Source organism: Lissotriton helveticus, chromosome 10 (assembly GCF_964261635.1).
Source record: "Lissotriton helveticus chromosome 10, aLisHel1.1, whole genome shotgun sequence".
Lineage (NCBI taxonomy): Eukaryota > Metazoa > Chordata > Amphibia > Caudata > Salamandridae > Lissotriton > Lissotriton helveticus.
Window position 1 is genome coordinate 59,714,614 of NC_136071.1, and position 14,963 is coordinate 59,729,576.

The window sequence follows — 14,963 nt, forward strand, 5'->3', positions numbered from 1 at the left end:
TCACTCCAATATTTGTTAAGAACTTTTTGCAACAGCATTCCAGGTGTCACTTCATTCCATGTAAGCCTGGGTGGAGTTTGCAGAGTTCCGGTATGCAGAACTATGCGATGTGCAAAAAAACCTTTGCCTCACTTCGCAGAGCTCCGCAAACGGCGGAGTGCGTTCGAAACATGCAGTTCACAGGAATTTCCCACGCAGGGTGTTTGTCCCGCTGTTAAATTATCGTGAATGGCACTATGCACAGCGCAAGTGGGTGCTGCTTCCGTTCTGCCACTTGTAAAGATTTTCTACTCGATCCGCAGCATTCTCAACGTGAATGGTCATAAGCATATGCGGCCCCTTGCATTGGGAAATCTGACCACCCACGCTGAGAAATCTCGCCATGAGGTTGATTTCCCTCGCTTGCCAAGCCTTAATTCCATGTTTTCCAAAAGTACGGTGTCATGTTTTCACCACTATCCCAGATGCCTGGTGATAGCACTGTTTTCACATATAAGTGTTACTACACCTTGCAATGAATGTTTAAAGCCTGAGGTGTTTAGCAATTCACATACTATAAATACTGACTCGCTAGAAAAGGGGGATGATGTATCAAAGAGCTTCAACCATTCTCTGTCTCTGGGTAATATGATGGTACTTATTAGGAAAGATTCTTAGGAAACCAGCCATTTTACCTATCAGTGAAATCAAATTTAGTCAAAATATAACATATCAATATTAGCTTTCTATGGCTCTTCTTTCTCAGATGGTCTGTTAACTGTTGTGCCCAAAAATAAGAAGAGAAGATGGGGTGATTCCTCTTTTACAGTGTTGGCAATGAAGAGATGAAACTCTCTGCCCAGGCATCTTTGGATTATCAAAGATGCAGGATCTTTCAAATGTGAGTTGAAAATGTGGCTTTTTAATTTAGCATTTTAAGCTGCCTGACTTCCATTAGCAGCCACAGTCATGTAGCACCGGGATACTATGTTTGAGTTGCAATGCACTCTATAAATGCTGGTGATTGAATGATTTATTTTGATATTTCCTGATTCTCTGCAGTTTATAAAATAAATAAATAATTAAGACCTAAAACATGCATCCAAACCCTGCAGCTTTAGACCAAAGACCACAAAACTGAAGAAAGCAAAAGGAAGAAGAAACAATATTTTAGTGACATCCCTAAACAACAAAACTCAAGCAGAATAATGTTAGCCCAGTCTTTCTTTCTGCTACCTTGCATAACAAAGTTTCATTGTATTGGCCCATTCAGGAAGAAAAAAAATTACTCTTTCACTCTCCTTTTCCTTTCTTTGAATGGCATTTAGTTTGTGATTTTGCAGGGGTTTTCAGTGTTTATGTATTTAGACTGGTGAGGGCTAGTTCCCTTTTGGTATTGTTTCATCAATTATTAAAGGTTTAAACCTAAAACGGCATACTTTACTGATATAGTAAGATTACACAAAGTGTGACAGTCATTTTGTTTCACATAAGGCACACGATTATATGTTATTTGGTTTTATTTTTGCAATGCTTGGCTCCCTGTTATAGTTAGAGTGCAAGACAAATTCACAGATGTATGCTGTGACAGAGCTCTCCTTGGATCTTAAACAGGTGCATTTGGTCCAAAAATGACTGTAATACTGTCAATCACAACCTGGTGAATGATGCACCCAATGCTGTGAAAACTTTGGCACAATAGGAAGTTCAGTTGTCCTGTAAACAGGAACTGGAACCGACCTCCACAGAACATTCAGAATAACCACGCACTTTAGCCTGTTGGACACAAACAGCAACAGTGGCTGTGTATAATGTGGAAACAAAGGAATAGGGGTGAAAAAAGGAGAAGGAAGGTGAGAGAAGAGCATCCATGAGAAAATTAGAAGAGAAAGTACCTTCACAGGAGCAGGAGATAGTGCAGCGGAGGCAAAAGAAGGCGTAGAGCAGACCATCAGAGGGATGAGCACAAGAGAGTAGGGCATATGTTGGAGAAGTAGAAGAGAGGAGTGTGGTTTGAATGAGAAGGAGCTGACTTGAACAAATGGCCATAATACCATTGGGAGAGATACCCTCAATTCCTGTTTATCAGTGGGTCATGGCATAAGGCAATTGTGTGGAAGGCAGTGGAGGAAAGTAAACGGAACCCCGAAAACCTTTGGTATGGTGCTGCACTAAGAGTTCAAACAGACCACAAAAACATTTACAGTGCATGCAAATTGGGGTGCACAGCAGAAATAGATGATAGTAAAAGCACTGGTTCTAGGTTTTGATCACTACAGTCAAGAACTCAGGAGTATTTGTTCTGAAAGTCTGGTGATCCATGATATATACCCCCTGGGGTGATGTGTGGTCTGTGTTTTCTTCTCATGTCTCTCCCAAATACATTTAATTTATTCATGTATTTGTGTCCTCAATTCTCCTTTAGAAATCTGTCCTTTAGTTAGTAATGTTCAGTTCAGGAACACCATAATAGAGACAGACTGCAACCTTCTCAATGCACAGAAGCTGATTGAAAACATCTTTGTTAACCAGATGAGGTATACATGTTAGAGGCCATATAAAAAGTCAGATGGACTCTTTGTTGCTAAGAATATTTAGCTAGCGTCTAAAGAGGAGAGGTTTTAGTTTCATCATAAACTGCCTTGATTTAATGAACACCATCAAACATGTTGCAGTTTGTGGTACTATATTGTCTAATAATCTGTTTTCTTCCACTATTCTGTTTATCTTAATAGTTTATTAATATAACATGCACTAGAATATTGCATTATGACTTCCTTTAAAATATATAGCATGGATTTCTTCTGAGTGATCGGAGGCTGCTGAAATTTCTAATTGTGGAAAAAACCCTGCAGACTCACAGGATTGATTGTTACCCTGTAGGAACCATTCTCAAACAATATGTGGGTGGTTTGTGGGTTACAATCCACCTGATTTCCAGACCATTTTGTATTTCTCAACCTGAACCTTATTGGCTGGTAAACCTTCCAAAATGTATAAGGGGTCAGAGTATTTGAAACTAATAGCTCTTTTCCTTGGTGCCAGAAACCACCTCTTCTACAAGCATTACATGATGAAAGAGCTATTTTCTTGCCTCAATCTTTATTGTTCTGAGAAGATTCCTGCTGGAAGAATTTTGGAGCTTCACAACAAAGGTTTGCTTCAGGAAGTTACACCATGCAATGTGTGCCATCCACAGCCCATACTGCATTTTAATACAACATCAGTTAGCACGCTGGTGACTTCAATCCCACAATTGTAATGGAGTCAGTAACTGTGGAGCGGTTACTAACAAATCCTGGAGTGATTGATACTGTCTCATATGACATGAGCGCAACCTTTATCCACACATTCTGTAACTAACCTGTCACAGAGTCAAAGCACTGAAAATTAAACAGCTGCCTTTGTAATGTGAGACAAGTGGACTAGCTAACACACCTTATGGGGGAACAAGAAGCAGTACTACTATCCTTAGTTTGTAGTTTAGAAAAGAGCGTGACTTAATGGATGGCCATGAGCTTCTGGTACACCACAAGGTCTTGTTAAAAGAAGCCAATATTTCAATCTTGCTACTTTTAGATGAATGTGGGTATCAACTGCATAAACATGTAATGAATATTACATGATTCATCATGAGAATTGAGTATGCATTAGGACAGAACACTGATGCCAGCCAGTGAACACATAACAATACCAAACTTGCCCCTTGTGTCACACACACCGCTGTTGATGACTAGTTCAGGAGAAGTAGAGTTCACCTGGAGGATGGTAGAACAATCACAACTAGTGAACATGGGCATACAAAGTGGGACGCACTTCAGTCGCCCCGATTCAGTGGCAAGACCTTGCAATGGACAGAGCACCCTGTGGGGCGTATTCACAAAGCTACTTTTGGAGTACCTAAAGTACATACTCCAATATACAATTCACAAATCTCCTGACAAACATATAGTATGATCTGATAGGTAAAGGATATATTAGTAAAAAAGGGAGGGACAAAAGAGCACTCGCAAAATGGTTGGGGTTAAGGAAATATAAAGGAAGAGGTAAGGGAGAAACATGTTAATACAAAACGCAAACTGACAGAACAGTAAAACAAGTACAAATCACAAAGTACACAGTTAAATATACTACAGTAGTACAAGTGGCAAAACATGTGCAAATATACTACAGTCCAGCCTTAGAGTAAGTGAAGCAATACACAACTACCTGTAGTGCAACGCACTCTCATAAAAATAAACAGGGGCAGGCAATACCACTAACAGACAGAGAAACATACAAAATAAGTTACATTAAATAACATTTGAAAGTAAGCTATAGTTACATTGTTTTTTGTTTGTTATTATTTTTGGGAAAATTAGAGCATTTCATATTTATTTTTAATAAACATAATAACAATTTAATAAATGTATTTTAAATAATAAACTAATAGAAAACACAAATTAAAGAATATGTCACCGACATTCAAGGTTGTCATGCATTAGAAAATGAGAGATGAAAGTGTGGGGGGGGGATTCCCATTTACTTTAATTTAATTTAGTTTCATTAAAAAAAGATTAATGAAACCAAGATCTAATAGTATAGTACGTTTTATTACTGGTGCAATTTCCCTTGTTACAGTAACACTTTCTGTGAAGAGTAGTTTGGATGCTGTGCTTTAATATTTTTTTTTTATAAACAACCAATAGTATTTAATTGTTACAATAACTTTTCTTAAAATTGCCTGTTAATTTCTATTGGCAGATATTTGCCATGGTGGCATAGATGAACACAAACAGGCAGGACGTTACTGTTTACTTGACTGTTCATTTGTGGGATTTTCCATACTCTCATTTGAAGGGAGTCTAGTAAGCCTACACCTAGGTGGAAATCTATTCTACACATGGAATTGGTGAATTACATATATTACACCTAGGAGTAGGTACAGATCTACATCTGAGGAGAACTACTCTTGTAAACATACCTGTGTGAATAGGTTTCAAAGTATTAATGGTATACATGGTGGAAGTACAATAAACTCCAACTAGCTTAGGATAGTATATTTGTTATTGAGCAGTACAGTAGTCAGAGTTCAAAGCCACCTCTGTTATGCGAACTGAAAAATAAGCAATGCCCTTAAGTGTTACAAATATCTGTCATGTGGGTTTATTGCCATTCAGTGACCTGTGAACTGTGGTAACCTTATGGAGTCCAGATTATTAGGATTGTACAACAGCAGCATCCTGCAATGTAAAGCAATAGTGGTAAGTCAGTACCTTCAGTGTGTTCTAAGTGGAAACATATCTTTATAAAGATAACTATATCCTCAGCACATATTTTAATTTCAAAATTGTGGCAGTCTTCTTCCTTCACGTCTCTAGCACTGTACCAGTGTTGCTTTACTTTGTGCTACAGCTTCTAAACTTGCCTGCACCATGTCATTTAGGAAATACGGTCACCCCAAAGGGGGACTTGCAACAATTGTTCCACCAAATACACCTGGGCTAGAGAGCAACTGGACATGGGACTTTATTAGCTTTGAGTTATTAAATTAGAGCCTAAGGATGTAAGTCAGACTTGCAAGGTATTGCTGCTTATAAATGTTTATTTACATCCAAACAAAGCAAAGAAACAGGCACATATGGCAATATGGCACAAAACAACCAGACAGAAATAGCTGCTCTCTTACGATTTTACACTTGGTGAGACGTGATGATAAAAAAAAGTGTAAAGATATGAATTTTCAATGGTTTTAAAATATTCTGTTTCTAGAGCTGTTTAAATTACAATTGTGACTGTGATTTTTTAAGAAAAGCAAACAGTACAAATAATGACCATTTAGCTATGAAGAACCAGCAAATGGTCCTTAGAGTGTTGGTACGGACTCGAGGTGTTTAATGAATAGTTGACATTTTCACACAATTTTACACAATTTAATAAATAGTTTTTATGCTATTTTTTTAAATGTAGATTTAAAATATTGATGCTTACTTTGCAGTGTTGTAAAGGTTATAAATACCCATATACAATAAAGAATATTCTTCTTAATGCCATAAATGAAACTAAATGTGTTTTTTGCAAAGAATATGTTTTAGCATTAAATTCACTATCACAACATTTTCCTTTATCTACAGGATTTTTATAGAATATTATCAAATGGTCCTCGCCATGGTCTTTGCCATTAATGAAATCAACAGTAGTCCTTATCTTCTACCGAACACCACCTTGGGGTTTAACATTTATGACTCTTGTTTCTCTGAGTTGGGAGCCATTGCAGGGACTTTGCAGCTGCTCTCAGGAGGGAAAGAAACCATTCCTAACTACAGCTGTCAATCAAGTCCCAAGCTAGCTGGCTTCACTGGTGATGGACCATCAGCAGGAGCTGTTCCCATGGCCAGAATACTTGGAGTCAGCTGGTTTCCCCAGGTATCAAATGGATCATGAATGAATTTAAAGTAATGAAAGCCAAACATAAATAGTTATTATGAATGAGGTGAATTTAGTCAGATCACATTATGAAAGTTACTTGAATACAAAAAAAATCCTTCTATGTCCCTAAAAATTGAGAGTTGTGATTAGTTCACAGTTCTCTATAGAGTGTTTCAAAAGAACTTAGTTAAGACAGGGTCAGAAAAACATCTTGAGCCCAGTGTAAGCTTTCCTCCTGAGTGCAGTGCAGGATCTCCTCCTGAGTCCTGTGAAGGCTCCCCTCCTGAGCCTAGATGCACCTCTTGAGTCCTGTGCATGCTCCCACCATCAGCCCAGTGCAGGCTCTCCTCCTCAACCCAGTGCAGGATCCCCTCTTAAAGTGCTTTGCACACATTTGTTTATCAGCATGGTATTCTGTGAAGAGCCATGAGGACTTATCTCCTTTGGAGTTGCAGTATGAACACCTACTTCACAGTTTTTGCTCATGTACCTGCTGGAAGATCAAGATCAATGTAATATCAGTGTCTTAGGCCTAATTTAGATTTTGATACACTGGTTATGTACCGTTGCAATACGAAGTCCTTTACTCCCCCCATGGCAAAGGTACTCCGGCCGCCACATTTAGAGATGCCTCCAGCCTTTGAACATCTCTTCAAAAGTGTTATAGACGGCTCCATGAACATGACGAGCCATGTGTCAAACTTTAAGTATTTTATTTATTTTCAAAAACAAAGTCCCAAAGTGGTAATTTGTTTTTGAAAATAAAAAAAGCAATGACCCCCTTGCCATGGGAGTTTTCTCCCATGGTGTGGGAGTCATTTTGTAGTTTTCACTGCCACTTAACACCACTTTTTACCTGGCAGTGACGGACAGTGAAAACTTGCCATTTGTCCACCTACTCTAAATAGGATGATGGACAAATGGCAAAATATCAGACAGCAATTTGACAGTTGGGTCATCAGAGGCTTATGTCAGTGGCAAAAAGTCTTTATCCCTACCTACCCGTGAACCCTAAAAACCCCGGGGCAGATTTATGTTGGGAATGCGCCACGTTTGCGTCAAGCAACTGAGGCGTAAACGTGGCGCATCCCTACGACCCATTTACAACGTGGCGCATCTAGGCAGATGCATCACGTTGTAAAGCCCTGCGCCACTTGTGGGGGTTCCGGCGCAGGGTGGGCGTTCCGGGGCAGGTGCGCCTCGCAAAAGTGGCTGAGTGAAATCTATAAGATTTCACTCAGTCACTTTCAGGCCAATGCTGCGTCAAAACCCTGCGCCTGCTTGAAGCAGGCGTAGGTCTTGACGCAGCATTGTAAAGATGGGGCACCTCCGAGCCTTGCTGGAGCTGCGTCGCGCTTGCGACGCAACTCCAGCAATGCGCCACCTTTACGGCACAGATGCGTCACGCATCTGTGCCGTTTCTGCCCCATGGTGTGCCGCATTGTAAATGCGGCGCACCATGGGTGGCGGAGCAGCGGCGCAAAATAACTGGCGCATTCCGGGGGATGTGCCAGTTATCATAAATCTGCCCCCCCTTACCTCCCTTTACCTCTACTTATCATTGAAACCTAAAAAACTTTACTTCCCCAAACCCTAATACTTTACCTTTCTTTAACTCTACCCTCTATTACCCTTATCAATCTCTTAACCTTTACCCATACCTAAAACCTTAATTTTTTTAATGACATCATGCTTATGTCATTAAAAAATACTTAGGTACCACAGGGTAAAGTACCAAAAAGCAGCCTTTGTGCTACTAACCGGAAAGGTACTTACCTGTGTGGTAACATCCTGAAAGGTAAAAACTGCGGGATGGGGGCTGCATACAGCTAAAAACACCTACATGTACTATGCAACATATACGCTGGACTCCTTGAAGGGTTTAACTCATTCTTTTGATCTTCTTGCGTAATAAAATGAGTATCATGGAGATGGCTGGCAATTAGCAGCAATTATTTAGTGATGAAGCTAAACTTTGTATTGTGTGCTTGAGAAATCGTTATTTTATCTATATACTTTTTTAAGTAAACTGCATAGATATAACAAGATACCTGGGAATTTTGCTGCCTGCAAAATATTTAGTCCCAAAATCGAGAGATTGTGATACTTTTGAGACAGGCAGAATTTGTGCTTGTCACAAAAATTCCACAAGGCATCTGGTCGGTCACTGCTAGAAACGGTGGCAGGTCAGCCTCTGACCTGTCCTGTCTCCGCCAGAACTACACCTTAGGTCATGATGATGTTGGGTGCCAGAGAGAAGGCAGATTTTGATTTGAAAGCTGCGCTCTCTCTGATATGAGAAGGGGCATTGAAAAAAGGGAACTCAAGTCATGGGGGAGAACACACTCCAAACATGCGGGAGTGAGGCACTGAAGTCGCTGGAAGGGGTGATGGAGTTATAAGGCAGCAGAGGGAGGAGGCACTAGAGCAAATGGGGACTGTCTAATTTAGATAACGGGCACTGGGGTGATGGGGAGGGGCATTGTAGGCACGGGCAGCAGAAGGAGGAGGTACTGGAGACACTGGGGGAGGGGGCACCGTGGCATCTGGGGAGGGGCCACTGGAGTAATGGGGAGTGGGCATGCAAGGCAGTGATGGGGGACCCGATTCACAGAACTAGCTTAAGACAAAATCCCAAACTTACTACCATTTTGGAATTCACAGAAGACAGAAGTTAGGAGTCCTAACTTTAGGACTCCTAAATGCCTTCTGTGAATACCGAAAGTCTTAAAATTAGGATTTTTCTCAATTTAGGAGTAGTAAAGCTAGGACTCCTAACTTTAGGACTCCTAAATGCCTTCTGTGAATACCGAAAGTCTTAAAGTTAGGATTTTTCTCAGTTTGGGAGTAGTAAAGTTAGGACTCCTAACTTTAGGACTCCTAACTTCTGTGAATACCGAAATGAGTAAGTGCCTTCTGTAAATATCAAAATGAGTTAGTGCCTTCTGTGAATACCAAAATAGTAGTAAGTCTAGGATTTTGTCTTAAGTTAGTTCTGTGAATCGGGCCTATAGTGTGGAAGGGGGGCACTAGATACAAGGAGCAATATGAGAGGAGTGCAATGAAGACACGGTGCAGCAGGGAAGGGAGGCACTGAAGGAATGGGGCAGTGGAGAGCTGGGCAGCTGAGACATGGAGAGGGGACACCGAAGGAATGGCACTATGTAGGATGGGGCACTGAAGGCATGAGAATTTGGGGATGAGGCTCGGAGTATCAGGGCAGAAGGAGCACTGAAGACATAGGTATATGCAGTGGGGTGTGCAGAGGAGGTAATGGGCTATTCTGAAGGGAGTCAGAGATGACATAGGTGAGGGGGCAGAGGAGACATGGGATAGTGTTGGTAAGTGGCTAGAGACAGCTCTCCTGTCTGCTGCTTACCCTCCTGTTATTCAGTCACAACAAAAACACATCCCCAGCTGAATTTCCATAAATATGTATACTACATTGTATAACAAGAAAAACAAATCAGTTGTTCCAAACTGTAGGGCAGATTTAAGACAACTGGTGCATCCCTGCAAACCAGCAGAGATGCACCAGATAAGATGCGTCATGGAAGTTTACCCTTCACCACCACAGATGCGCTGCATTTACAATGCGGCGCCTCATGGCGCAAGGATAAAAATATGCGTGACTCATCTCCCGTCAGAAGTGTGGCACATTGCTGGAGTCGTGTCGCAAGCGCGATGCAACTCCAGCAATGCTCGTGGCCTGCCCATACACAACGTGGTGCGTAAAGCCTTACGCCTGCTTCAAGCAAACGCAAGGTTTTGATGCTCTGGAGTGAAATCGTGTAGATTTCACTCAGGCACTTTTCCAAGGCTTTCCTGCGCCGGAACGCCCACGCTGCGCCGGAATGCCCACATGAAACCGGATGCAGGTTTCATGTGGTGCAGGGTTTTACAACGTGACGCATCTCCCTAGATGCGTCATGGTGTAAATCCGTCGCAGCATGGGGCTAGCTTTAGGCTGCCACTGCGTCACAGAAGTGACGCAACGGCGGCGCAAAAGTGGCGCAAGGGGCTTGTAAATCTGCCCCTGTGTTTTTATTACCATTTATCTTGATATTTATCATGAGACAAAGCAACATGTTCTATTTGCCACATGTCATAGAAGAGACAGCTTGTCATTCTTCAGAGAACTATACTGTTTTGTCATGCAAGCTCCCCTAAGGAGGTGTTAGGTGTTGTGATTCATTTCTTAAATCTGAACTTCTTTGTCTGCAAAGACCCAACCTCTTTTATGTTGTAACCTTCCTTTTATAAAGGAGGCTCATACATTTTTTTGGTAAGTTTTACAACTTTTATATAACTGAGCTGAACCAATTGATAGTATCAGCTCATAGCTCTGGTGCTGGTCAACACAAGTTCTCAATACCTCTTTCTCACTCCCACTGCCCATTAATAATTCCTTCCTTCCTTCCTTCAATCAATCAATCAATCAGTACTTATTAAGCGTGGCTTCTCACCTGTGAAGGTCTCAAGGAACTGGTGGGGTGGGGGGGTGGGGTTGCTAGTCTGTATGGGTGCTGTGTTTCGTTCAAAGAGCCAGGTCTTGAGTTCCTTCCAGAATTTTGTCGGGGACGGGGATAGCCTGAGGTGGAGAGGCATGATCCAGGATTTGTCGGCGAGGTAGAAAGAGAAACTTCCTCCAGCTTGGTCTTGAAGATCCGAGTGATGCTGGCGAAAGCCAGTTGGGCGAAGCAGAGGTGTCTGGAGGGTGCTTGGAATGGGAGGTGGTGGTTCAGCTATACTGGCCCGGCATCGTGGAGGGCTTTGTAAGCATGTGTGAGGAACTTGAAGGTGAAATCCAGTAGAGTTCTCGTTGGTGTTTGGAGATGTAGCTGCGGCGGAGGATGTTGAGGACCAGTCTAGCTTTTGCCTTCTGTACGTTCTGAAGTTTTCTGAGGAGTTTCTGGGTGGTGCCTGCCTAAAGTGCCGTAGATGAGTCTGCTGCTGATGAGTGCGTGAGTGATGATTTTCCAGGCCTCAGTGGGGATCCATCTGAAGGTCATCCAAAGCAGGCGAAGAATGTGGAAGCATGATGAGATGACGGCATTGATCAGCTGGTTCATGGTGAGCAAGGAGTCCAGTATGATGCTGAGGTTTTGTGTGAGGTCAGTAGGTGTGGGGGGTTTCCAGCTCTATGGGCCACCAGGAGTCTTCCCAAGCTGAGGTGTTGGACCCTAGGATCAGGATTCGTTCGTTCCTTCGTTCCTTTCTTCCTTCCTTCCTTCCTTCCTTCCTTCCTTCCTTCCTTCCTTCCTTCCTTCCTTCCTTCCTTCCTTCCTTCCTTCCTTCCTTTCTCCCTTCCTTCCTCTGTGATTAACTGCTTACTTAAATGCAATAGTAAAAAAAGATAAAAGTGATACACCACATACTTCTGTCACTAGCATTTTTGTCTGAAAGCATTCAACTTAAGTTTTTTAGAATGAGAGTACCAGTGTGTTTCCTGTTTTACAGATCAGCTATGCTGCAGCACTCCCTATTCTGAGCGACAAACTCCAGTTCCCCTCTTTTCTTCGGACAGTGACAAGCGTCGCATCTCAACCCAATGCATTGGTAGAGTTACTGCTTCACTTTGGCTGGACATGGATAGGGATTCTGGCCTCAGACAATGACCTGTGTCGTCAAGGCAGTCAGGCCCTAAAGGAAGAGTTAGAAAATAATGAAATCTGTACTGAATTCTTTGAAATTCTCCCCTTACATTCCACCAAAGCCTCCATAAGCCATATAATTGATACAGTGGAAAGATCCACTGTTTATGTGATTGTGTGCTACACATTTGCAATTCATATCACACCCATTCTACAAGAACTGTCTCTGCAAAAAGTCTCTGGAAGAATTTGGATTGGAGTGACAAGCTGGATTCCATCATTCACTTTCTCCAAGAAGGATTTGTGGGAATTGCTGAATGGCACCCTGGGGCTGGCAGTCTACAGCGGAGATATTCCTGGGTTTAGTAACTTCCTCCATAGCATCCGCCCTTCGAAGGAAACCGAAGATATATTCATGAAGCCTTTCTGGGAGCAAGCCTTTGGTTGCAAATGGGAGGATGCGTTAAATGAAACACAAGCTGCTGGAATTGCAAATCAAAATGGACTCTGCACTGGGACAGAAAAGCTGGAGTCTCTTGATGCGTCTGTCTTTGAGGTGACTGATTTCAGGTTTTCCTATTCTGCCCATAAAGCCATCTATGCCTTGGCTCAATCCTTGCAAGATCTGATTAACTGCATTCCTCAAGAAGGTCCATTCATTCAAAGATCATGTGCAGATCCTAAGGGATTTCAACCCTGGCAAGTGAGTACACATATACTTTGTGGATGTAGTCAATCAGAACTTGCTCATTAGAAGTTTACCTATAAAATGGCAAGGACACTAATACCCAAAACAATGACATTGCCATTGAATTTGTTTTGATTCTTTAGTCATACAATGGTATATCACTCATCCACAATATTTGCTAACATTTTGTGTGTGCAAACTGAATGAAGTCAGATATTTAACTTCATCTTTTTTCAAGTCACAATTTCTGTTTTGTCTACAGATGTTGCACTATGTGAAGAATGTTCACATGCTGACCTCTGCTGGCAGAAAGTTCCATTTCGATGAATCTGGAGACTCCCCACCATTCCTGGACTTGTTATATTGGCACATGACATCCAGTGAAACCAGCAACTTTGTGAAAGTTGGGACATATGATGCCATTGCTCCTCCAGGAGTTAAAATGGTGATTGATGAAAAAGCCATCTTATGGGGTGGAGAACACAATCTGGTAAGAATAATTTTGAGCAGCTCCAACATGTTGACCACAGGACACAAGTCTCATGCATTCAGTTAGACTCCAAACACCTTAACAATAATATGTTGATAGCTGTATTATTGTATTGGATCTCATGCATGGTGTGATGTGGTGTAGGTCAGCGTTAGGTGTAGCACAGGGAAATTTTAGTGGTGAAGCGCAGGATATAATTAGAGTGTTAAGTTAAGTTATACTTTGTACTTTGCAACGTTGTTCTATTGGAAAAGCAACTAGCTTGTGAAGATTCCTATGTGAGTATGAAGAACATTGTAATGTATTGTGTATTATTAGTTTGTTTAGGGCCTTATCAGTGAGTCAGTCCAGTGCTGGATATTTCATGAATGAAGCAATACAGAAGGATTTGATATGGCAGTCTTTGATTTGTGGTGTCCACAGGTGCGTTGTAAATTATGCTCTTTTGTGGTTGTCGAAGGAAAATGTGAGGATGACTTGAAATGTCATTTTTTGAGTTTGGCGTGATGGATGTCATTGTGAGTTGAAGTTTAGAGTGGTGAGGTGGTATTGTTTCGATAGAATGGCTAGGTGTGGTGGTGTAACTGGATGTTTTATGTTATGATGTAATAAAAAGATAGATCTTGACATATCCATATGATATGGTGGGCATGTTTAAATATAGCACAGTGTTGTATTGTGAATTGTAGTAATTTGTGACTATTGCTGTTGCGTGTGTTTGATGTGGAGTATTTTGAGTGCTAATGTGGGGATCAGTGGTCTATCAACTGCTCAAAGTGAGTGTAGTAACGTGGCTACTTTTTAAGGCATAGTGTGTAGGAAAATGTTTTAAGGTCAGCAATGCTTGTGATGTAATGTGATGTTGTATGTTATGATGAGTTGGTAAGTGGTGTGATACAACCAGTGTAGTGTTTTGGGGAAGGGTGTGGTGCAGTGTAATCAATGAGGTGACGTGTTGTGGTTAATTTGGTCAGGGATGAGGCTGAGTTATTCGGAATGAAAGAGCCAGCCATGTGGAACGTTATGAAAGAGATAGATGGTGCTCAGAAACCAGAAGTTGAGGAGATGAGAAAAGTGATTGCTGGGAAGGAAAAATCAGTGATGGTAAAGATAACTGTGATGCAGTATGTAGAGGAATTGGGGGAGAGGAGAATTTCAGAAGGTGATGGATATGGCATCCTGTGTGAGCATGGAAGTAAGGGAGCAGGGATGAGAGGAGTGGAGATTGAGAGGAAAGAGTATAGGGAGGTGAAAGAGAAGGTAGTGCTGCTGGGAAAAGAAGAAAGCAATTAGGGGTGGCTGTATAGATATAATCAGAAAAAGGACATGCTGGCATGGTATAAAGATTTGGTACTGAAAAAAGGAAGAGGAAGTGGGGTGAGGGTGGAAAATATGGAAAAGAGGAGAAGAGGCCTGAATGATGTCGGAAGCGCAAGTAGATAGTGAATGAGGGCAGAAGGACTCTCAGGAAAATATAATAGTCTAGATGGGTGTATGAGACATGGAGTTAAGGGACTAGAGGTTTGAGTATGGAGACACGAGGATGAGAAAAGAGGATGGTGGAGGAAAGAAGGATTCAAAGTGTGGTCAGGACTAATCGGCAGTTAGAAAGAAGCTTCGTAGAGCTGAGATGTAAAGAAAAAAGAACAGGAAAAAGTTTTTTTTTAAATCATATGTAGGCAACAAGAATCCAGCATTATGACATCACAATACTGAGAGGCACAGGAGTTCAAATAAATGATTTGTGTAAATTAATTTAAAAGAATTTCCTGAATTTAGGTTAATTATGGCCAGCTCTGAATTT

At 41.5% G+C, this 14,963-nt stretch overlaps 1 protein-coding gene across 1 annotated transcript in view; it reads left to right on the forward strand.

Moving 5' to 3' along the window:
- LOC144783887 (extracellular calcium-sensing receptor-like) overlaps window positions 1–14,963 on the forward strand; it is a 50,746-nt gene that overhangs the window by 22,493 nt on the left and 13,290 nt on the right. The window contains exons 2-4 of the mRNA XM_078662630.1: window positions 6,093–6,384; window positions 11,848–12,684; window positions 12,932–13,159. Of these exons, the coding sequence (XP_078518756.1) occupies window positions 6,093–6,384; window positions 11,848–12,684; window positions 12,932–13,159 (1,357 nt within the window). The remainder of the gene's footprint in view (window positions 1–6,092; window positions 6,385–11,847; window positions 12,685–12,931; window positions 13,160–14,963) is intronic.